Below are 26,188 nucleotides of genomic sequence, written 5' to 3'. Positions count from 1 at the left end.
TTTCTATTTCCTCCCTGCTTATTGGGTCTGTTTAGGCTATCTACTTCTTTGTGACTCAGTCTGAGAAGATTGTATTGTTCTAGGAATTTATCCATTTCTTCTAGATTGTTAAGTTGTCTGGCATATAGTTTTTCACAGTATTCTACAATAATTCTTTGTATATCTATGATATCTGTGGTGATTTCTCCTCTCTCATTTTGGATTTTGTTTATATAAGTGCTTTCTCTATTTTCCTTAGTGAGTCTTGCCAAGAGTTTGTCAATTTTGGTGATCTTTTCTAAGAACTATCTCCTTGTTTTATTGATTTTTTTAGTTTTTCTGTTCTCTATTTCATTTATTTCTGTTCTGATTTTTATTATTTCCTTTCTTCTGCTGGTTTAGGGTTACTTTTGTTCTTCTTTTTCTAGTTCCTTTGAAGTGTGGAAAAGAAAGGCTCTTAAAATGAATGATTTTTGGCAAAACTTACTTTCTCTAAAACAAAGAGACTTTTAGCAGAACTTACTTTTTCTGAAAAGCCTCCCTATTCCTTGCCTTGAGGCTGGTTTCCCAAACTCTGGCCTTGGGCTAGCTATGCAAAGTTGCAGGTGTTTTCAGAATGTTTCTCCCTGAATTAATCCTATAAATAAACATTGTAAAAGAGCTTGTTTCACTGCTTTGTTTTACTGCTATGCTTCCTCTCCTCCCCATTCCTCAGTCAGTATGTAATTTTCTCTTTAAAAACTGACTTCAAACTGTGTTCCTTGCCATTTTGATTTGACTGACTTTGGTCTCCGTGTGGTCCACACAGTCAGCTAATTAAAGACTCCTTAATCTGGCTAATTGATCATGTAGCAAGATGTTTGTTTCTTGCTGTTCCAATACAACACATCAATGAAGGCCTCAGCGAGTTAAGAGTCCTTTGGACTCATTTGTCCTTTTTGTTTTTGCAACACAAGCAAGGAGCTGACCTCCTTGACCTGACTGCTAGGAGTGGAAACCCAGAAGGGGAGGCACCACCCGAGACGTTCCAGGGCCCTGCTGGTTTTTTCTGTCTGGCTGACAGTCAGCCATAGACAATCAGCATGCCATCCACCCATTTGGAGTCATTAAAAGCCTTTGGAAGTAAGCCGAGCAGATTTTCAGTCTGCTCTTTTTGTGGTTTGTTTGTGGCTAGCCATCTATACTGTTGTGATTGAGGATCGGACGCAACTGAACTCACACAATAGGCTCTCTAGTGCCAAGATGTTGGCAGAGAGTTATTTGGAAGAGGGATTTGTGTGCCCTTGGGAGGACAGTTGCTGGACTGAGTCCCACCTCAAGCTTCCCAGGACACATTTGGAGGTGCTCTCATATGTTTGCCCTCTGTCTGTTTTGCTGCTTTTGTTTGTTTTTATAGGATATCCTAAAGGACATCTCCTGGTTTGGTCCCTCTTCGGGATCTCCTTCCTGCATTCTTCTCTGGATAGAGGACATTTCTTTTCAAGGGTCCCTCTCTGATTTTACTCCTGCTGAGATCTCGTTCTTTGCTTTTGTCTTGTTAGTCTGTCTCTGTGTTGAATACGCCTGAGTGACTGTGTGAATAAAGAGCTCAGGCACCTGAGCCTGAGTTTACAGTTTGTGGCTCTCCACGGGCACCCCCTTCCCTTTTGTCTGAAAGTTCTTTGTCCTTTGATTCTCCAGGATATGATTGAAAGGGGGACATTTTAAAAAACTGGCACAAACCTCGGTTCATGATTCCTTTTGTGGTCTTGAGAAATTCATTTGTACTCATATTGTTTGTAACAATGGGGGAAGGGCAAAGTAAGAGTCAAATTCCTCTTGAGTGTATGCTTAAGAATTTCAAAATTGGATTTTCTGATGATTATGGTATAAAACTAAGCAAGGGGAGACTTCGAACTCTTTGTGAAGTAGAATGGTCATCCTTTGAGGTAAAGTGGCCAAAATAGAGCTCATTAGATCCTAGAGATGTCAGAGCTAAATGGACTGTAATAGCTAAGCCTCCGGGCCACCCAGACCAGTTCCCATATACAGATCAGTGCAGGGCTCTAGTAGAGAGTCCCCCTCCCTGGCTGAAAGGCTGTGCTGTCAGAGATGGTCATCATGTTTTGTTAGCAACAGCCCCCAAATCAGAAAAGAAGGTCCCTCTTTTACAAGCTGTTCAGGGAGATTCAGAATTGCCCCCTCCATATCTTCCTCCTCTGTTGGCTCCACCCGCCTCAGAGAAGCTCAGGCTCTAACAGGACTGTTAGAATCTGTGCTGTACACACATCGCCCCAACTGGGACGATTGCGAGCAGCTTTTAGTTACTTTGTTTACTACTGAAGAGAGAGAAGGAATCAAATCAGAGGCAGGAAAAGTTGTCATGCTGGGGAGAAATGGCTCTGAGGAGGACAGCTGGGACCACCTTGATAAGGTGTTACTCACTGTCCGGCCTAAATGAGATCCTAACACTACTGTGTGTCAGGAGGCTTTGAACACTTTTCACCAGTTTCTATTAGCTGGGATCAGGAGAGCTGCTAAGAAACCCATGGATTTATCTAAGGTGTCAGAGGTTATCCAGAGCCCCCAAGAAACTCCGTCAGCTTTCTTAGAGAGACTGCAAGAAGTTTACAGGGTCCACACACCTCTAGACCCTGAAGCACCAGAAAATGCTAGGGTAGTTAACTACGCTTTCGTGTCACAGTTCGCTCCAGGTATCAGGAGGAGGCTACAAAAATTAGAAGGATTCCCGGAGATAGTAATTTTCCAATTGTTAGAAGTAGCTCAGAAAGTTTATATAATAACAGAGACACCCTTGAGGAGAAACAGACTAAGAAAATGACAAAGGTAGTTGTGGCTGTTTTAGAACACCAGAATAAGAAGAATGGGGAACTTGAGTTAAGCAGAAATCAGTGTGCTTATTGTAAAGAAAAAGGACATTAGAGGAAAGATGGTCCAAAGCTGAAAGGAAAGTTACAGCAGATCTCAAAAATCCTTAATCTAAAGGAGTCCTGACGGGGCCAGGTCTCCACACCTGTTAAGTCTTTACAAGTGGGAGGCTACCCAGTAGATTTCCTCACTAGCACTAGAGCTTCTCTCTCTGTTCTCACTGTCCTTCTCCGACTGCTCTCAGGGGAGCAAGTACTCATAGTAAAAGACTGTTAGAAGCTGGTATTCTTGTTCTTGCCAATCCCAATGGAATACTCCTTTACTGCCTGTCCAGTAGCCAGGCACCAAAGACTATTGTCCAGTCCAGGACTTACGTGAGGTAAATAAATGGGTTGAGACAATACACCCAACTGTGCCTAACCCCTACACACTTTTAAGCCTGTTGTCACTGGACTTGAAACTTTACACAGTCTTAGATTTGAAAGATGCTTTCTTCAGTATTCCCTTGGCCCCTGAAAGTCAGCCCATCTTTGCCTTCGAGTAGAATGACGCAGAGGCAGGCATTTTAGGACAACTAACCTGGACCAGATTACCACAGGGCTTCAAGAATTCACCGACCCTCTTTGATGAGGCATTACATCAGGACCTGCTTACCTTCTGCCAGGAACATACGGAGGGCACAATGCTACTACAGTACATAGATTATTTGCTTCTAGCTGTGGAAATGGAGGTAAGCTGCCAAACAGCCACTAAGGGACTTTTACAAACACTGCAGACTCTGGGGTACCGAGTGTCAGCTAAGAAGACACAGCTCTGCACCTCTAAGGTGACCTGTCTAGGCTACCACATTAAGGCAGGGAAGCGTACTCTCTCTTCCAGTTGTACAGAGGCAATCCTTTGAATTCCAACCCCCACTAGCAAGAGAGGTTGGAGAATTTCTCAGGGCAGTTGGATACTGCAGGTTGTGGATCCCTAGGTTTGCAGAGATAGCCAAGCCTTTGTACTCCTGTATAGCAGGAACCCAAGAGTTAATTTGGACAGATAAGGAACAAGAAGCTTTTGAAACGCTTAAGAAGGCCCTCACTGAGGCCCCTGACCTGGCTTTGTTACCAAACCTTCCCAGATCTTTGTTCACGAAAGCAAGGGAGGGGAGTAGCAAAAGGGGTTTTGACTCAAACTTTAGGGCCATGGCGCAGGCCTATAGCTTACCTCTCTAAGTGGCTGGACCCTGTTGAATCTGAATGGCCAAACTGTCTCAGAGCCATAGCAGCCTCTACCATACTAGTTAAGGAGAAAGATAAACTAACCATGGGGCAAGAACTGTTCCTGACAGCCCCACATGCAGTAGAGACTTTGCTTAGAGGAACTCCAGAAAGGTGGATATCTAATGATAGGATCATGCAGTATCAAGCCCTGCTCATAGATCAGCCTTGCATCAAGTTTGTTCAGGTGCAGGCTATCAACCCAACAAGCCTGATGCCCAACGAAGAATGAAGCATCCCCTTGCGTGGCTGCTCTGAAGTGTTAGACTCTGTTCAAACTGCAAGACCAGACCTTACTGATGTACCTCTATTTAATGCAGAAGTACAGCTATTCACTGATGGCAGCAGTTTTGTCCTAGATGGGGTTAGAGATGCTGGAGTGGCTGTAGTAACTCCTAATGAGACCATATAGGCCCAAGCCTTGCCCCATGAGATTGTGGCTCAGCAGGCAGAACTTATCACTCTCACCCAGGCATTGAGGTGGGCCAAAAGAAAGAAGGTCAACATTTACACTGACAGTAGGTATGCTTTTGCTACTGTCCATGGTTCATGCAGCAATCTATAAGGAGAGAGGATTCCTGACATCTGCTGGTAAGGACATTAAAAACAAAGAAGAGATTTCAGCTTTACTAGGAGCCACTTAGTTGCCGGAAACTGTAGCCCTTATTCATTGCCCAGGGCACCAGCAAGGGGACTCAATAGACGCAAAAGGAAATCAGGCAGCAGATAAGGCAGCCAAAGAAGTCGCTCTAAAACCATTAGGGCCTCTAAAAATTTTAGTGACTTTACCAGAACACTTGTTGCTAGTAGGAAAGGCACTAAACATTAATTAGAAATTACATTGTGCTTAGAGGCCTCAGAGTTTGGTTCATTCTTTCAACTTGTCCCAAGCTCTGAAGTCCTAACTAAATTCATTTTAGAAACTGGTGAAAACTGGACTGGCCTTCTCCCCCTAGTTTTGCTAGAAGCTAAATACACCCCTTACTGAGAAAAAGTCACCCCATATAGAATTGTATTAGGCAGGGAGACACCCCTTCTCTCTAGGCTCTCTTGAAGACCCCTTCGGAGACGGTGCAAACGAATCCCACCAACTTCTCTAAGTTGACCCTGAGAAAGATGACATGCCCTGCTCCAGCCACAAACCAGAAACTGGCTGGTCTACACATGGAAGAAGCTTGAGGACCCTCACTGTGGGAGTGCTTCATAATTAAACTGTGGGAAGGGGGGGAGCTTGGATTGGGGGAAGGCCAGAGCAAGTCATCTTAAGATTTAATACATGTGCTGCTATGAGTCATTAAAAAGTTAGGTATAAGTCCATTTGTTAAGAGAGAAGCTACAAGGTAAATATAAAATATATATGTACTCATAGCTACCCTTGTAAAGTAACCTATAAATATTAATCATGTGTCCAACAAGCTACTTAGAGGGAGGACATCCCCCAAAAAGCATATTTTAAAAGAAAATTGCTTATTGCTAACTTAAGCTGTTCCTAAAGGTTAAAAATTAAGAGTTCTGATTAAAAAGGGATTGTATAGTTTTGATAATAGAAGGTGTAAAATATAAATGTACTTTTAAGAAAAGAAAAAAATTAGTTGTTATGAAAGCTAGTTATTTCTGAATAGATAAGAAGTTCATGAAAGCTAAGGTTTATGTAAGTTGCAGAAGGTTTGTGCAGGTTGTAAGCAGTTTGTACAAAGAAGAAAGAAAAAAAAGGTTTAGGGAATAGAATAAGCCTCTATTATATATTCTAGCTAATGTTATACATCAAGTTAATTTGGATAAAGGAAATAATTTTACAAAATTGAAGCTTAGATTTACTTTTCCTTCAACAAGGTAGCTTATGTGCAGCATTAAGAAAAACTTGTTTCTATGCTAATAATTCTAGTGTAATTAAAGAAATCTCATCTTTAGTTAGGGCAAACATAGAAAAGAGAAAAAAAGAATTTGAACAGTCAGAGAATTGGTTCCAAAGAATGTTTATTTGATCATCATGGCTCACTACCCTTTTGTCTACAGCAATTGGTCCTCTTACTTTGATTTTAACTTGTCTGACAGTAGGACCATGTTTAATCAATTTTATAACAAGGTTTGTTCGAGAGAGGATAAACTCTACCAAATTAATAGTAATCAGAAGTTAATACACACCAATACAAGAAAATAGCAATAAAAACAAAAATAAATCAATGATTTGATTAAAATTTAATTAAAACCAGTATGGAATGAAGTGTGAAAAAGACTCAACATAAGTAATTTTTGGCAAAACTTACTTTCTCTAAAACAAAGAGACTTTTAGCAGAACTTACTTTTTCTGAAAAGACTCTCTATTCCTGGCCTTGAGAGGCTAGTTTCCCAAACTGTGACCTTGGGCTAGCTATGCAAAGTTGCAAGTATTCTCAGAATGTTTCTCCCTGAATTAACCCTATAAATAAACATTGTAAGAAAGCTTGTTTCACTGCTTTGTTTTACTGCTATGCTTCCTCTCCTCCCCATTCCTCAGTCAGTATGTAATTTTCCCTTTAAAAGCCAGCCCAAACTGTGTTCCCCGCCAGTTTGATTTGAATGACTTAGGTCTCCATGTGGTCCATGCACCTGGTTAACTAAAAACTCCCTAATCTGGCTAACTGATCATGTAGCAAGACGTTTGTTTCTTGCTGATCCGATACAACACCTTAAGCTGTGATGTTAAGTTGTTTACTTGGGCTCTCTCTTGTTTGTTCATATAAGCCTGTAGTAATATGAACTTCCCTCTTATTACTGCTTTTGCTGTATCCCAGAGATTCTGATATGCTGTATTGTTATTTTTGTTTGCCTGGATGTATCTTTTGATCTCTATGCTTATTTCTTCTTTGACCCACTCATTTTTTAGAAGTACGTTGTTTAATTTCCAAATTTTTGTGGGTTTGTTTACTTTTTTGCAATTGAATTCTAGTTTTAAAGCTTTGTGGTCAGAGAATATGCTTGGTATAATTTCAGTCTTTCTGAATTTGTTGATGTTGGTTTTGTGGCCCAACATATGGTCAATTCTTGAGAATGTTCCATATACAATGGAGAAAAATGTACACTGGCATTTTGGGATAAAATGTCCTGTAGATGTCTATCATATCCAATTGTTCTAGTGTTTTGTTTAAGGCTAATATTTCTTTACTGATTTTCTGTTTGGATGAATGATCTAGTGCCATCAGCGGTGTACTGAGGTATCCAACTATGATTGTATTTTTCTCGGTTTTTATTTTTAGATCAGTTAGTAGATGTCTTATATACTTTGGGGCTCCTTGGTTTGGTGCATATATATTAAGTGTTATGTCTTCTTGATTCAATGTCCCCTTTATCATTATGAAATGACCATCTTTGTCTCTGATTACCTTTGCTGTCTTGTAGTCAGCATTGTTAGATGAGAATGGCTACACCTGCTTTTCTTTGAATATTATTTGCTTAGAGAATTGTTTTCCAACCTTTCACTTTGAATTTGTTTTTATCCTTGTAGCTTAGATGTGTTTCTTGAAGGTAGCAACCATTGGATTTTCTTTTTTGATCCACTCTGCTACTCTGTGTCTTTTTATTCATGAGTTTAATCCATTTACATTTAATGTAATTATTGATACTTGAGGGTTTCCTATTGCCATTTTATATATTGCTTTCTGATAGCTCTGTATCTTGTTTAGTTCTTCTCTTTTGTTTTTCTGTCATTTGTTTTTGTTTAGTTGTATTCCATACTTCTTTCCTCTGTTTCTTCTTTTTTTAAGCTATGTGTTTCTGTAGTGGTTTTTCCATGGGTGGTTACCATTAGGTAATAAAAAGGATATATATCATATTCATTGTAGTACATTATCTCATGAATGCTTCTGCACTCCATCCTCCTTTGCTACTGCTAATCTTTGTCCTCTCCCCTTTTTTTGTTTTTGTTGTTAAAGATTAATCTTGTTTTTATTGTGATTTTGTTGGAGCTTTTACTTGTGATTTTGTTTTGTTTTGTTCTTTGTCAAATAACCCCCTTTAGTAATTCCTGAAGTGGGGTTTTCTGGTGATAAATTCCCTCATCTTTTCTATATCTGTGAATGTTTTATTTCCCCCTCATATTTAAAGGGATAGCTTTGATGGATATAGTATTCATGGCTGGAAGCTTCTCTCTTTCAGTACTTTAAATACTGGGGTCCATTCACTTCTGGCTTGTAGAGTTTCTGCTGAAAAATCTGCTGATAGTCTAATGGGCTTTCCTTTATATGTTGTATTCTTCTTTCCCCTGGCTGCCTTGGGGATTTTTTCTTTGTCATTGGTTTGTGATAAATTCATTATGATGTGCCTTGGAGTAGGTCTGTTTGGGTTAAGGTAACTCGGTGTTCTGTTTGCTTCTTAAATTTGAGGCTCTAATTCTTTCCACAGACTTGGGAAGTTCTCATCGGTTATTTGTTTGAATATGTTCCCCATTCCATTTTCTCTCTCTTCTTCTTCTGATATACCCATTATTCTTATGTTACTCTTTCTGATGGAGTCAGACAATTTCTGTAGGGCTTTCGCATTTTTTAAAATTCTCTCTCTTCTTCTCTCTGTAGTATCTTTAGTTGCCTGTGTTCTATGTCACTAATTCTCTCCTCTATCTGGCCTGTTCTACTAGCTAAGCTTGTTACCTCATTTTTCAGTTCATGTATTGAGTTTTTCATCTCTGTTTGGTTCCTTTTTATATAGTTTCAACTTCTTTGTTCATTGAATTGTTTTTTGAGCTCTCTAAATTGCTTTCTGTGATTTCTTGTATTTCCTTGAATATTTTTAGACTTCAATTTTTATTCTCTGTCATTTAACTCCAAGTTTTCTGAGCAATTGAAATTTTTTTCTAGAGATTTTTCATCATCTATCTGAGCTACATCTCTGTCTTTTGTATCCATGATATTTGATTTTTTTTCTTTAATGGCATTTGAGAGTGATATTGTTAATAACACTAATAAGAGATAATTTAAAAAATTAAAATAAAAATGGAAAAGATACAGTGAAAAAAATGAAAATTCTATAATGATAAGTGGAACAAAACTACAGAGAACAAGGAGCAGGAACTGAGGAAAGATGACAAAAATATAGAAAATGAAGTAAAAAACATGCAAAATGCCACAAAGGAAAATATGAATCCAAAATATAATAATTTCTTGTTCAATGATGATCAAGTGAGAGAAAAAGAAAAAAAAGTAAAGACTTTTTAAATGAAACCCTCATAAAAATCAAGAATGAAAAATGTGTCAACTATGGATAATGAAATTCAAAAGGAAAAGGAAAGAATAAAAAGGAAAGAAGATAAAATGACCAAAATGGAAAAAAAAAGTTATAAAAATGTAATTTTTTCCTGATTTTGAGAGGCAGCTTCTTCTTTTTTTTTTTTTTGGCAGGTGGCACTGTATTATAGCTTTTGCCCCTGTTGGGCAGAGTTTTGCTGTTGGGCAGAGTTTGGCTCTTGGGCAGAGTTTTGCTGTTGTGTCTCTTGGAAGCTCTGACAATGGAAGATTCAGTTTTCCAGGTGCCTCTCCCCACGTCTCTTCCACCTGAGCTAGCAGCCTGGAGACTTAGCTGTGAGGTTCGCCTCAGTCACTGCTTGCAGAGCTAGAGGCTCTCAGAGCAGCGAGGTCCTTCCTCCAGTACCACTCAAAGCACAGTTCTGGGTAAGGCTGTGCCAACCAGAGCTGCCAGTGAGAGAAGGCAGGGCGGGGAGCCGATTGCCAATCTAGCACCTTTCTAAGGACTGGTGGGCAGGTCTAGCACAACTCAGCATGCCACAGGCTGGGAGCTGATTGCAGATCAATCGCCTTTCTAAGGGCCCCCAGGCATGTCTACATCTGAAGTGCTCCACAGGTCTAATCTCCACAGGCTTCTCCCTTGTGCACTGTTTGGTAGCCTGCAGAAAGCCACATGCAAGCCCAGTCCCCACCACTTCAGCAATGCACACAGAGTCTTGCACCCACCCACTTAGGTGGACAGTGCCTGTAATCTTAGTCAGAGCTGGGAATGCAGGCCCGCAGAGGAACCTCGTCCTGACAGTCCCAGGCCCAGGGATCCCAGCCCTTGCACACATCCTGTGCTAATGGTCATGGAGCTGGGAATGCACAAAGACGCTGGTCTATCACTGATAATCTCGGGCTAAGCCCTCCATCCCAAGTGCATATGCCCACACCAATGGTGCCAGAAGGAGCCACTTGCATACTGCCCGTGATCGCAGAACCGAGAGTGCACAAAACTGCTGGCACTGGCTCCCACAGGCACCCTGCACCAGTAACCTTTGTCAGAGCCTGTCATCCGTACTCGCCCCGCATCCATTATCTCAGGCAGAGCTGGTATGTTCTTCCTTCTGCTTGATCATCCACACCAGCACTGCTCCTTCCCTCTGCCTCCGACTCTCCACTTCACTCGGCTTCAGACAAAAGCATTTCTTCCTCAGATCAGTGAGGAAAGTGAAAAAAAAAACCATTCTCTGTCTTATTTCCTTCAGAGTGGATTATACAGTGTGTCCGTAAAGTCATGGTGCACTTTTGACCGGTCACAGGAAAGCAACAAAAGACGATAGAAATATGAAATCTGCACCAAATAAAAGGAAAACTCTCCCAGTTTCATACCTACTCAGTACAGTTCAATGTGGGCTCACACACAGATTCTTTAGGGCTCCTTAGGTAGCTATCCTGTATAGCCTCTACAGACTCATCACTGACTGATGGCCTACCAGAATGGGGTTTCTCCACCAAACTGCCGGTTTCCCTCAACTGCTTATCCCACTGAGTAATGTTATTCCTATGTGATGGCGCTTCATTATAAAAGTGCAATGTTCACATTGCACTTTGGTCACTGATTCGAATTTAGCGAGCCACAGAACACACTGAACTTTCCTCTGTACCATCCAGATCTGGACTGGCATGGCTGTAGGCTGCTCCGCTGTATACACAGTGTTACATCATCATCTGCGCATGCGCACATGCTGCCACATCATCCTACAGAAACTGGGAGGGTTTTAATTTTACTTGGTGCAGATTTCACATCTATCATCTTTTGTTGCTTTCCTGTGACCAGTCAAAAGTGCACCATGACTTTACGGACACACTGTATATTCAGCCACCTTTTCGCTCAATCATACCTTTGTCTGATGTGTGTATATCTCAGGTGATCTTGAGATTTCTTCTCTGTTTTTAGTTGTTGAATTTGCTGAAATTTCAGGGGAGATAATCGGGAGCACCCCTCATGGTACCATTTCTTTGATGTCACTCCCACAGTATATGTTTTATATTCCATTATAGTGTACATACACCATTTGAAGTACTTTTGAATTTCAGATTGAATAAAGAGGAAATAGAAATAAATTAATATACTGAATAAAATAACAACAGCATACAATAAAATAATTGTAATTATTTGCACAACTACTTTATGTATGTTTGGCATTAGCTCTATTTATTGGCCAAAATTTAAACTATAAAATATAGATTGCAACTATAATACGGGGAATTTTGCAGCTGACATGGAGATGAATTAGGAAACCAACAGGTGAAGGAGAAGCCAAAGAGGGTCAGAAGCGGAATGAAGAAACGGTGCAATGAGTGCATTGTAGAATATGTCTGTGCTGCAGCTACTATGCCCAAATAGGCTGAAAAATATTCTCTTTCTTTAGAAGCTTTTACCCATGCAAGGAATTCAAAATCTACCCAAATGAGGGCATCTGCAAAGTCTGTTTCCCACTGCCTTCCGCTTCCCCAAGTGGCTCCACCGGCCCCCACTGCTGCTTTCCTTCCCACCGCCAATCACCTTTCTCAGAAACTGGAAATGAGAATATAAATATTACTCAAACTTTAAGTTTTGGAGCTGTTTATTAAAAATTAAAAATTGATGGTAGGTATTTATCAAAATGAAATGTTATGATGAGTTATATCAATTTTAATTATTAAATATTTTAAATGGTATTTTATTTTTTACATTTATTCACTGCTCCTTTTCTTAGGAACAGAAATTCCAAGGATCAATGAAATACTAGGAAATTCCTTAAAGAAAGCATTTATATAAATTCAAGGCTTATGTATAACTTTGATGGCAAGAAGCTAAGCAATATTCTGCTCAACGAGATATACATAAAACAGAACATTAACCAGTCTCTTGCTTTTATTACCTCCTGAAACAAACTTTGATTTAAAGAAGTAAAACCCAAATACACCAGTATAATCTGGTTAGTTACAATATAAGATATACATTTCTTTCTTCTTTCTTCTTTTTTAAGCGAGATAAGGGGAGACAGTGGGATAGACTCTTGCATGTGCCCCAACTGGGACTGACCTGGAAACCCCTGTCTGGGGCTGACGCTAAAATCAAGCAAGCTATTTTTAGTGCCCAAGGCCAATGCTCAGACCAACCGAGCTATCCTCAGCACCTGGCGCTGATGCTTAAACCAACTGAGCCACTGGCTGTGGGAGGAGAAAAGGGAGAGAAGGAGGAGGCAGAGGGGTAAAGAAGCAGATAGTTGCCTCTCTGTGAGCCCTGATCTGGGAATCAAACCTGGGATGTCCGCACACCAGGCTGACACTCTAGGCATGAAGCCAACTGGCCAGGAGAAAAAATACATTTATTTAACTATGTATCTTGAATGCTCATTAAAATAAAACAAAACAAAACATCTTAGGAATGAATAGGACAAGGGTCTTAAATAATAAATCACCCTTCCTTATATTTAGCTTAATTGGACACTTAATTAGTGGTTAGAGGTCATAAAACTCAAGAAAGCAAAAGCTGGATAAGAAAGTAATATACCAATGCCTAAATAGCATTTAGTATGAAATTAAGACTTTCCGAAAACATTCCAGGGTATAAAGCTGATAAAATTTTCAGAAAAACTACTTAAGAGATAATGAGAAAGGAGTTTCAGATATTTCTTAATTGCAAGGAAAGTCTAAGGAACAAACCAAATTTATAAAAATGTGTTTTACCCCCAAACAAGAAAAGCACAATGGAGTGTTAGTGACAGGAGACATTTCTGAATTGAGTCTTAAAAATATAAGGGAAGTGAAGTACTTTGATGATGTAAGGTGCCCACAGCATCAGCATATAATAATATTAAAAGTCACAGTGCATGTGCAGACTGACAACCTGAAAACAACAACTACCAGAAACAGAGAAAAATAACACTGCCATTATTACCATACCAAAGAATGTGACATACAACAATGAAAGCATATTTCATTCTCTTAAAAGAGGAAAGTATGTGGAATCACTACTATTAAAACATTGGAACAGCCCTGGCCGGTTGGCTCAGTGGTAGAGCGTCGGCCTGGCGTGCAGAGGTCCTGGGTTCGATTCCCGGCCAGGGCACACAGGAAAGCGCCCATCTGCTTCTCCCCCCCTCCCCCTCTCCTTCCTCTTTGTCTCTCTCTTCCCTCCCACAGCCGAGGCTCCCCTGGAGCAGGGATGGCCTGGGCACTGGGGATGGCTCCTCGGCCTCTGTCTCAGGCGCTGGAGTGGCTCTGGTCGCGGCAGAGCGATGCCCCAGAGGGGCAGAGCATCGCCCCCTGGTGGGCGTGCCGGGTGGATCCCGGTCGGGCGCATGCGGGAGTCTGTCTGACTGTCTCTCCCCATTTCCGGCTTCAGAAAAATACAGAAAAAAAAAAAAATTGGAACATTTCTACAAAAGTTTGTAAGATGGTACACATCTTTGTTTACATGAGACATGTTTATATGGGCTAAACAGATACATTTACACTATGACCCTACCCATAAGCGAATTATTAATTCCAGGATGAAAACCTAGAAACTTAGAAGCAACACATTAACAGCACATTACAGATAAAACAATCCCATGAGGCCTGCAATCCTGTTTAACTAAAACTCAGTTATGAAAAGAGCCCGCGATGAAACTGGCAGTGATTCTGAAGCTGCGGCAGCAATCCATAAAGATTTTTTAATTTTCTTGTCATTTAAGAATTAAGCCACTTCCAGTTCACACCGATCCTACCAGGTGCACTAAATTGATGTCATTACAAGCCATCAGGAAATACCCACTGAGACCTATACCAACACCTAGAAGTTTTGTTAATATTATTTAAAATAGGAACAGGTAGAAGTCAGTTATCAGATGTTGTGTGAAAGAGATGCGTAAAGACTCCAGGGAGACTAAGTTTGGAGGAAACCAGTAACTGGAACTCTACTTGAGCACTGAAGATTATTATTAGAGGAAGCAGAATTAAATCATCAGTTCATCAGCCATCATTATAAATCACCAGGCAACATATCAAGCTTCACTATTTAAGAACCCTTAACCAGCAACTTCCTGTATCACTGAAAGTCAGAAGCAATCTCCTCACCAAAAGGTACCGACAGAGTTCTGTATTTTTATTGTTTTGATTTTTTTTTTGCTCTGAGAGATTTATCATGGAAATATAATGAAGACTCACTGAAAGTAATTATTATATATTGCTTATTTTAAACATGCTAAAGTCTACAAAAGAAAATCAGTAGTTTGATGTGTGAAAAACAGATATTGCATAGGCTCCTTTTATTACACTCTACAAATATCTGAGCCAGTTCCTGCACAGAACTTGCATAGGATTATATGAGAAAAAATAATCATCGAGTTCCTTTCCACCTTTACCCACCCAATGCCATTCATTTACTTGTATTTAGACAACCTTCCCTGGGTATGTGGAATGAGAAACAATATTTCTCAAAAGTCTTGGTTTCCAAGTGCAAAATGCACAGTTCAGGTATTAAAAAGAATATATTTGAAAGGAGATATAATACAAGTTGAACTTTATATTCAATCTTCTTTTTTTTAATTATATAAAATCTTTTTTTCTTAGTCTTCCCACCATCTTTCTGTAGATTTTACCATTATCTTTAATAAAAAAATAAGTTTTCATAATTTGTCCTAGGTCATACAGCTCGTAGGTGGTGGTCTCAGAGTCTAATCTACTCTGCCTGGCTCCGGCACTTAGATAAAGGCTCTGAAAGGAAGCAAGACTCCTTGGGAAATGGCTAACCCTCCAATGTCTGGAAGGAATGTGCAACAGCCACACCAAAATGCAAGAAGCCAGTAAAACTGCTTGGATTGTATCAAAATAGCTCAGGAGTCAGGTAGAGAGACTTTTACTGGCCAAAGATAAGGCAAATAGAGCATCAATAAAGAGAATCACTACTATTAATTGAAATGCATTCAACTTTTATATCCCTGAGCTCATAAAGATACATAAAAAATAATTCTTGGTTACCACAGGAGGATGCTAGAGAACCAACTCATTATGTTGAAAGATAGAATATAAAGAGAAAGAATCAAGCATTTATCCTGCCTTTTCTATTCAAAGCATACCACAGGTACCTAAACTGGTGAGGGAAACTGTCCTATGACAGAAGTAGTCCAGCTAATAAATAATGAATGATAGAATTAGAACATCACCATTGTGCAACCTCTAATGAATTAATAAATCTACATAGTAATCATCAATGGCTGCTAACATCACAAAAAAAAAGAGCAATGATCAGACTTTATGTGCTTCCTGGTAGAAGTATCCAGAACCTATAAAGCAGTGGTCCCCAACCCCTGGGTCACAGACCGGTACCGGTCCATGGGCCATTTGGTACCGGTCTGAAGAGAAAGAATAAATAACATGAAACGTTGTCAGAATAACAAATTTAAATACAGCCTGAATAATGAGAACATGCTAGTTCCTCCTTTAACTTAGCCCAATAAATATCGTAAGTTCGACAATTATATTTAAAAATACCAGTTTTTACGCCAGTTGCATAATTTTATTTTGTGCATTTATCCACCCCACCCTAAAGGATGGTCCATGAAAATATTTTCTGACATTAAACCGGTCCGTGGCCCAAAAAAGGTTGGGGATCACTGCTATAAAGGATTCTTTCCCAATAAGCTAACCCTGAATCTGGTAAATCCTCAAAAATCTAACCTACAGTTTAGAAAATACAGGGAGAAACACTAAACAACACCACAGATGCAATTAGAGGGAAAAAATCCAGACTGTAAATACTCTAGGTTGTAGGACAAATAAACTTGTTTCTGAAAAAAAAAACTGTAAGGAAAAAAAAAAGAGGAATGAGAATCCTAGATTCAATATGTCTTTAAGAGATGTTAGTCATTTTAATGTGTAAAGCTTATTTGAATCCTCATCAAAGAAGGTGTAAAAAAATAATGAAACAATTAGAAAAATAAAAACATCAATTGCTATTAAAAGATATTAAGAAATTTAAATCTTTAGTTGTGACAATAGAATTGTGGTTATATTTTTAAGAGTCCTTACCTTTTTTATTTTTTTAATTTATATTTTATCTATTGAGTTGACATAGTTTACTGAACCATACAGGTTTCAAGTATAAAGCTCAATATAACATCATCTACCCTATGCTGAGATAATGGTAGATTCACTTGCAGCTGTAAAAAATGATACAAAGAGATCCTTCATATCCTTCACCCAGTCCCCCAGTGATAACATCTTGCAAAACTATAGTATAATATCACAGCCAGGATATTTACATTGATACAGTCAGATATAAAATATTTCCCTCATTGTTGCTTTTTCTAGCCATACCCACTTCGACCCACACTTCCCTAATGCCCTGGCAAATCCATTTTACAATCTATAGTTCTGTCATTTCAAAAAATGATAGATAAGTGAAATCATACACTATGCAACCTTTTGGGATTGGCTTTTTATACTCGGCATAATTACCTAGATTCATCTAAGTTGTTGGTTTCTTTGCATTGCTGAGTAATATTCCATGGTAAGAATACATGACAGTTTGTTTAACCATCCACCCTCTCAAGGACATCTGGGTTGTTTCCAGGAGCTATGAGAAATAAAGCTGCTATAAACATTGGTATAGAGCCTTTTAAAGATATCTCCTTAAATATTGATGGGTGAGATAATATGATGTCTAGGATTTGCTTCCAAAAAATTCCACATTGGGTGAAAAAATAATAATAATGATCAGCCATGAGTTTGTAAATACATTATACCATCATCTCTACTTTTGTATGTTTATAAAAAGAGAACAGTAAGAAAAAGCTGCTTATCTGGTCACTACACACCCATATACATAAACTCACACATCTTCAAGTAAAGTTGAAAGTATGCTTTTTAATCTAATGACTTTAGATTCTGCTGAGATCATAGGAGCTCTTTACCTAAAACACAGATCTCACACCTTCTAGTGATCATTACTGTAATATTCACTCTACCAACATAGGCAGATCCAACCTAGGCATCTGTTAACTTTCTTTCAGAAGGTCTTTATTAGGCTGCTGGATTAGATAATAGGTAGTCTGTAATGTTGGACAAAAGCAGGTAAGTAATCACTATAATCAAATGTATCAGATTCATGAGTGGCTTGTCTTCAAAAGAGAGGGTTTGCGTCTGATAAGAGCAGGTCCTTATCATCAAGACAAATGCTGAGAGAACAGAAGTGTCATTACTAAAGATGAAGAGCAACAAACTATGAAAGCACAATCAAGCTTGAAAATGAACTGAAATGCACTTTATATTATGTGGGGGCTGCTTTTGTTTTCAAGCCACTCTAGAGGACAGGGTATTATTATCATGTTCATCTGCAAGCTAATGCTTCTTTGGTACAATTCTGCAAAACCGTATATCAACTATTTGGTGCCACCAATATGGGGTGGAGTAAAAGTAGGTTTAAAGTCTTTCATATGGAAAATAATGCAATAATTAATAAATAACAATACAAGAATAAATTGTTTCATTTACTCACAACCGTAAACCTACCTTTGCCCCCCACCCATGTTCTATCAGCTCATCCTCCCCTCATGCTGTATCACAATCTCCCCTTCATCTCACCATTTTTCCTCCACACGGGGCCTTACAAAAATGAAGACCCATCCACTCAAAGATCTCAAGCAAAGAAGAGCACATAAAAGCCTGACCAGGCAGTGGTGCAGTGGATAGAGCATCAGACTGGGATGCAGAGAACCCAGGTTCAAAACCCCAAGGTCACCAGCTTAAGCGCGGCTCATCCAGCTTGAGCGTGGGTTCACCAGCTTCAGTGTGGGGTCGCTGGCTTGAGCATGGAATCATAGACATGACCCCATGGTTGCTGGCTTGAGCCCAAGGTCACTAGCTTGAAGCCCAAGGTCACTGGTTTGAGCAAGGGGTCACTCGCTTTGCTGTAGCCCCCCCCCCCCATCAAGGCACATATGAGAAAGCAATGAACAACTAAGGAGACTAAGGAGCTGCAATGAAGAATTGATGCTTCTCATCTCTCTCTCTCTCTCCCTTCCTGCCTGTCTGTCCCTATCTGTCCCTCTCTCTGTCTCTGTCACAAAAAGAAGAAGAAGAGCACATAAATACCAACACATTGGCTAATCTGGGATTAAAAGCCAAGACCTCCAAAGAAAATATTCACAATGATTTTCAAATACCAAGCAGTGTAATAGTAACAAACGAGTTTCTCTTGTCCTTAGTGCCCACAGAGACACTGTGATAAGCAATTCTAAGGTTTACATGAAGTTTGTTATCAAAAGTGGGATAGGCCCTGGCCGGTTGGCTCAGTGGTAGAGCATCGGCCTGGCGTGCGGAAGTCCCGGGTTCAATTCCCGGCCAGGGCACACAGGAGAGGCGCCCATCTGCTTCTCCACCCGTCCCCCTCTCCTTCCTCTCTGTCTCTCTCTTTCCTTCCCACAGCCGAGGCTCCATTGGAGCAAAAGATGGCCTGGGCGCTGGGGATGGCTCCGTGGCTTCTGCCCCAGGCACTAGAGTGACTCTGGTCGAGACAGAGCGACGCCCCCTGGTGGGCATGCCGGGTGGATCCCGGTCGGACGCATGTGGGAGTCTGTCTGACTGCCTCCCCGTTTCCAGCTTCAGAAAAATACAAAAAAAAAAAAAGAAAAAAAGTGGGATAGCTGTCCACAAATCAATCCCAATAAGACAAATTCAAACAGAACATCTAAATGTTATAATTGTACTACAGTTGGTTATATCAAATATCCCTCCTAATAAGTGGGTCTACACTTGGTGTTAGGAATAATAATGCTTATTTTTTATCAGATTTGATCATTCTTATTATGCTATGGTAGGTAGGAAAAAAATGTTCTACTAATAGGCTATCTATATGACACTTAAATGCTTATAAATTGAAAGACATTAATTCCACTAAGAACAAGAAAGGTACAGATTACTTCCTTTGGTTGATGTAGAAACTTAGGAGTTCTATTAATAGAATGAAATAATGGAATGAAATCTATTCATAACATCATATTAGGACACTAAAAAGACAGAGTTCAGTTCAAAATTTTGTTCATATGACATGGGTCAAAACAGAGACATGTGGGATTAAAACAAAATAGCACAGACTACCAGAAATTGTGCCATAAACTTGCATTGAGGAGATCAATAAGGAAATGGAGACAAAAAGGAAATAGAAAAGAAAAAGGGTAAGAATTAGGCTAAGGAACATAATGGAAAACATAACTGATAGGAAGCTAAGAAAAAAGACACTAAAGTTAAACATATATATTTTTGGATGGTCTTTTCCTCTATCGTTTGCCATCTTCCTTCACTCTTATCACAAAACATTTTCTGGGGTCTGTGGATTCTGATGTTACAGTATACATTTTTGGATGGCTTGTGGTCAATGACAAGACATTGGACGTTGAAACTCTTGGCACTCACCTTAACATAGTTAAAGGTCAATCTAAAATATTTTGAACAAAATAAAATGCTCTTGCCAAAAATCTTTACGGCTGATTTGCTTATATATCTCATTACTCTTTTCACAGCAACCACTCCATGCCTGTTCGACATAACTAGGATTTCAGAGGAGGCCATCCTTGTGACCTGGGGGGGCGTCAGGGAAAGGAACATGGGGAAAGAACAAGAGCAGGAAATATAAAGACAGAACAAAGGCAACAGGGATAGTATTAAAACTGGAAAGAAATCCAAGAACAAACTGCAAAAGACAGGTTCAGGGAAATGAACGGCTATGTTTGTCAGGAGCTGAGACTGTGTGAAGGGAAGTAGAAGTTAAGCTCGAAAGGGTAAGTCAGAGACAGGGAGTGGCAGCCACCAAAGGCCAGTTGAGGCATTTAGAGCAGTGGTCCCCAACCTTTTTTGGGCCACAGACTGGTTTAATGTCAGAAAATATTTTCACGGACCGGCCTTTAGGGTGGGACGAATAAATGCACAAAATAAAATTATGCGACCGGCATAAAAACTGTGGTATTTTAAAATATAATTGTCGAACTTACGAGACAAGCGTCAAGAGTGAGTCTTAGACAGATGTAACAGAGGGAATCTGGTCATTTTTAAAAAATAAAACATCATTCAGACTTAAATATAAATAAAATGGAAATAATGTAAATTATTTATTCTTCCTCTGTGGACTGGTACCAAATGGCCCACGGACCAGTACCGGTCCACGGCCTGGGGGTTGGGGACCACTGATTTAGACCACATGCCATAGCCTCTGGGGTTTGCACCCAGGTAAGATAAAAAACAGCAAAGAAAACATGACTAATGGTAAGAGGCAAAGAGGAAAGGAGCAGAAGACTAGAGGTAGGAGGCTTTACTAATATTTCAGGTAGGGGTATAGGGCTTGATCTAGGACAGTAGTCCCCAACCTTTTTTGGGCCACGGACGGTTTAATGTCAGAAAATATTTTCATAGACCGGCCTTTAGGGTGGGATGGATAAATGTATCACGTGACCGAAACAAGAGTCAAGAGTGAGTCTTAAACGAATGTAACAGAGGGAATCTGGTCATTAAAAAAAATAAAACATCGTTCAGACTGAAATATAAATAAAATGGAAGTAATGTAAGTTATTTATTCTTTCTCTGCGGACCAGTACCAAATGGCCCACAGACCGGTACCGGTCCGTGGCCCGGGGGTTGGGGACCACTGATCTAGGAGGATCCAAGTGGTAAAGAAAAGGAAAAAATTATTTAATTTGAGGGGCAGTGTTGGGCAAACAAGTGTGTTACAAGTGTGTGAGGCTTGCTTGCCTTGTACTTTGCCTGATTGGTGCATGAGCAATGGGGCAGTGCCGTGTGTGTATAGTCTATGTAAGGCTGCAGGTGCTTGCCCTCTGGGTGGCAGATTGCAGATAGATTGCAGATTGCCTGCTGCCATTTGGAGGGGCTATTGTTTGCTATTGTTTGCCAGAGACAGGGTTTTGTCCCTGGCTTGTTTTGCTTGTGAGTCCTGAGAGGGAGAAGCAGTTTGCCCTGCCTGCTTGCTTGTCCAACGTTGTGTTGTGAGGCTCTAATAAATGGAATGGCCCACCATTTTCCAGCTCCACAGGTCCTTTATCGTCTGCCCAAATCCAATGGGAACCTGCATGGCCACGGCACCTGCTGTTACCTCTGGCTCAGTTGGCAGGATTTGGATCAGATTGGTATGGAGCCGCCAAGGTCCTTGAAGGGCGCAATAAAGGAGTGGTCGTTGTTTTCCAGCACATGGTTCTCACCATGGGCTGGATGTTTCATACAGCCTGGTGCGAAGTGATTGAGCATCAACATCAGCATGATCTGGAGTAAGAGCTACAGAAGGAAGCCGAGAGGGTTCAAGAGTTGCAGTGTGAGGTGCAGGCTGAGTGCCAATGGTGCCTGGAACTGAAGCCATCTCTGGAGAAGGAGTTACAGGTTTGTGGGCTCCAGTTTTCTCTAGAAGCAGAACACTGGCACTGACAGTTGGTGGAGACACAACTGTGGGTTCAAGAGCTCGAGTCTCAGCTTCAGGCTGAAAGCTGGAAGCCATAGGAGCTGAAACTATCACTAAAGAAGCATCATCCATGCAGGTGGAGTAGCTCTGAATTGGAAGCAGGCATTTCCAACTCCTCTCAGACAATCAGGATGTTTGGGCTGAAGGCCCCATCCACAGACTCAGAGCCTGGCCAGTGGTCACCCAGAAGGTAAAAACCCAGCAGCCTAGAGTGCTTCAGGGGCAGTCCATCAATGTGGTTATGCAGATAGTAGCAGATTTGGGGGAGCTGGAGACAGCACAGAACGGTAAAGTTGTGCGGGCTGCTGCCCGTGATGCCCCATCCCACCTGACTAACAAGGGAAATGGGCTGGTCAAGGTTATCTGAACACAGATGTGGGTAGATCTGATTGCAACTGGGACAGACAGGAAGAAACTGGATGGCAGGTCTAGTAAAGTTCTTTTGGAGCTTTGGTGGCAGCTTGAGCCAGAACAGAAGTTCCAGCCACTGAAAAAGCAGGCTGCATGGTTCCAAGATTACTTGTTGGAGACAGTTGTGGGAGAGGAGAATGCGCCCCAAGACTCACTGTCCCTGCTTGAATAGGGGGAAGGCTGAGAGGCCCACCTAACAGGGACCAGCAGGGAAGCATGAGGCCCCATGTGGAACTGACAATCCATTCATTACCTTCTAATGTGCAGCAGGTATTGGCATTAGAAGGTAATAGGTGCTTTTTTTTTTACAGCAGCAGCAGTAAGAACTATTAAGGTGACACAGGCCTTGAATGTGTGTGACCCCGCCAGGCCCTGTGAGCTTGTTGAGGGGTTTGGATGGGGCTTGTGGCAATGGACAGCACGCTGTGGAAAGTGCTGAGGTCCGTTACTAAAGAGCTGTATGACTGGTTGCTGTAATGGACCTTTACCTTGGTGATTTGCAGACAGCTAGGCTATCATGGACTGATCATTGAGCAGTGTAATGGACTCTTGGATTACAACCAGAGGGGAGCACCAACTCCCTTGTTGGAGGGACATGCCACTTTTGGACAGAATGAGAGACCCTGATTGGGGGGGCAGCTCTGGTGGAGGCCCTCCTGCACCGAAGCTGATCTCATCCAGTTGCAGAGACACATCCAGGACACTTTATGGTGTCCATGGACTCTACAGGCCCTCCCACCTACCGTGGGGCAGGGAGCTAGAGGGGGGCCTCCAGTTAGCACCTGGGCAGAGGCTCAGGAGGACATTGTGACGGGCACCTTTGTGATTATGGTAATTGTATAACTTGTGCTGTTGCTGTAGTCTGTTTGTTTATGTAGTGTACCTCACTCCTCACATGGGGACCATCCGGAAGATACCTGTTGCATAGATTGGGAAGCAGAGATTGTGAAGCGAGCAACCCTAAAGGCATGGAAAGTTGGGCAAACAAGTGTGTTACAAGTGTGTTAGGCTGGCTTGCCTTATACTTTGCCTTATTGGTGCATGAGCCCAGGGCAGCACCTGGTGTGTATAGTCTATGAAGGCTAAAGGTGCTTGCCATCAGGGCGGCAGATTGTAGAATGCGGATTGCCTACTGCCATTGGGAGGGGCCATTGCTTGCTATTATTTGCCAGAGAAAGCATTTTGTCTCAAGGCCTATTTTGCTTGTGAGTCCTATGAGAGAGGGAAGCAGTTTTCCCTACCTGCTTGCTTGTCCTCCATTGCAAGACTCTAATAAATGGAATGGTCCACCATTTTCTGGCCCCACAATTTCTTTACCGTCAGCCCGAATTCATTGTGAACTTGCCTGGTCACAGCACCCAGCCTTACAGACCGTGTGAAAGATATATATACTTAAACCTGGTTTTGTCCTCATATAAAACGTAAAAAATGGTCATTTGTAATAACTGTCAAAGAACTACTTATAAAATGCTAAGTATTCTAATGTTGATTGAGAGGTAAACTATCATTATTATGATCAAACACATAAGAGGGCATAAAAATGCTAATGGTTGATAACTGTCATTTGTAAAGGAAGTTTTGATTAAGCTTAACAGAGCCTTGGAAAAATAAGATTTTGATATAAGTAAAAATTATATTTAAGGCAACCATGATTGGTTGCAAGGTGATGAGTATTTTTAAATTTCTAAAATAATTAAGTGTTGATTTAGCAAGGCAGTAATAATGACATATATGATTGACAGATTTATTTTCTCTACTTTTGCAAATCTACTTTTATATTTACTTTTACAGGTCTATTTTCACTGCTTTTTTAGATCACTATTACAAAACTATTACTAATTAAAAATTAATTTTTTTGCAAATACATCTACAAGTAAAATTTTGAAATATCAGAGGTAACATTAGCTAAATCATCTATTTTTTAGTGTATATGCCAACTTAACTTCTATTCACATTTACTTAATACATTTTTATTGAACTCTTATCATATTTAAGAACTGTGCTGGCTCTAGGTGTACAGTGAAGAGTAAAACCAACAATGTCTATCCACGTGACAGCACACAGTAGAGTGGAAAAGACAGATTAATATTTTTAGTATCCACATATATTTAAAAGTGATAAGCACTATCAAGAAATTTACAGGTTGTTATGAGAGTTAATTACAGGAAGACTAAGCCAAGCCTGGGCCTGGGAAGTTTTTGTTGTTGTTTTTTTTAAAGGAAACTGTCATTGAATTACAACTTGTAAGTATGTAGAAGAGTAAAATAAAAAGAGTAGGGAAGAAAGAACTAGATGGAAAAATGAGCAGAGGAAAAGGATCACATACAATAAATGAAAATACTCTAACCTGTTGGGTGATAGTGTCCCAGGGTCCCTGCTGCAACCGCGTCTTATAGCACGCATGAACTCCTGCCCATATATCCTGCAGAGATAAAGGCCTTCCATCTGTGAAAGCACACAGCAAAGACTGCCAGTTAGTGATCTGTGTGATACAATGGTGCTTGGTGTCTATCTAAAACTATCGCAAGACTATTATGACATTTTTAAAAATCCTTACTAGTATATATACTATCTGTATATCAAAAGAGTGCTATATGAATTACTATTTTCTTCCTGAGATAAATTTAAACATTCAAATCTCTTTCCTTTGTAACCATCTAGTAGTTAAACTATCTGCTCATTCAATGTCTCAAGAATTTTACAAAATCTATAAAATCCAAATGTTTTATCTTTTTTAAAATTTATTGATTTGAGAGAGAGTGAGACACCGATTTATTGTTTTACTTATTTATGCATTCATTGGTTATTTCTTGTATGTGCCCAGACCCAGGATCAAACCAGCAACCTTGGCATATCAGGAAACTACCTAACCAATTGAGCTACCCAGCCAGGGCCCAAATGTGTTTTATAAAGAACTAATAGATTCAAGCATAGGCAAAGGACCAGTTACACAGGGTCCGTATCCAGAAGAGTGTACCATGGATACCTCTGACGTCTTAATACTTCCTGTAGTCCTTAAAATAAACATGCTTCTTTCACTCTGTCACTGACTAAGGATCTGTAATGTTCAAACACTCTGTTGGATACCAAATGGAATAGAAGAAAAACACACCATTTCTCCTAATAAGGAGCCTGCCTTACTACTAGGGAAATTATGACAAGTATATCAATAGAATGTTAATAACTAAAATACTGGGTAGAAAGAAAATGGTCATTGACAGAGGAAAACTGCAGTTCTCTGATGATCCAGAAAAGGGGGACATAAACATCCACTGTTTCTGGCAGGTGGAGAAAGGGATATTGGGGGTGGCTGGCATGAAGAGGTTAGTAAAAGCTTTAGTGAACGATAATTCCCCTGGTCTTTCTTTAAACAGCTTCAATTACTGAAATAATGTATTTTATGAAGACCACTATGGCAGAAGATAAGTAAAATGAAAAAATAGATACCTACTGGTATATTCAGAAAAGAAAGCAGGGATTTAACCTAAAGACTTAACTACACAGTGCTAAAAAGAAGACAGTCTACGCTACTGCTAAAATCTAGTGCTGTTTGACTCATTCAGAGCTATCGAGTCCTCAGGGTTTATGGGTATGCTGTTTTCCTTAAGCATGTGGACAATATCATTTAAAGAAAACTCATCAGAATATTAAATCATTAGACACAAAGAAATAGTTCATTACCAAATGCAACAAAACTTAGAAAAATAATCTACTCAGACAAGACACCAAACTAAAAGTGTATTCAGACTTATACATATATTTAGAGATATGGCCTAGGATGGGGGGGGGGGGGAGGATAGGGGAAAGATTTGGAGTCTGGGCTGAATTTGAATTCTGATATTTGCACATTCTCTGTGAGTGCAAATTATTCTGCTCTTAACTTTACCTGTAAAATGCGGATAGTAATTTTTTTCAAATTTTGTTCTTATGAGGCTTACATCAGTGAACACATTTAGGACTGTGTCAGACATGAAGTA

The 26,188-nt window shown here is 40.2% G+C and overlaps 1 protein-coding gene across 2 annotated transcripts in view; it reads right to left on the bottom strand.

Annotated features, from left to right (window-relative positions):
- The window catches only part of ATG10 (autophagy related 10), a 382,992-nt gene that overhangs the window by 83,015 nt on the left and 273,789 nt on the right, over positions 1-26,188 (bottom strand). For both annotated transcript variants that reach the window (XM_066381782.1, XM_066381783.1), the window contains one exon: positions 24,559-24,656. In XM_066381782.1, coding sequence (XP_066237879.1) covers positions 24,559-24,656 — 98 coding nt within the window. The remainder of the gene's footprint in view (positions 1-24,558; positions 24,657-26,188) is intronic.

Source organism: Saccopteryx leptura, chromosome 4 (assembly GCF_036850995.1).
Source record: "Saccopteryx leptura isolate mSacLep1 chromosome 4, mSacLep1_pri_phased_curated, whole genome shotgun sequence".
In the NCBI taxonomy this organism is placed as follows: Eukaryota; Metazoa; Chordata; class Mammalia; order Chiroptera; family Emballonuridae; genus Saccopteryx; species Saccopteryx leptura.
Note: the sequence above shows the minus strand (reverse complement) of the source record. Positions and strands in the feature narration are given on the sequence as shown.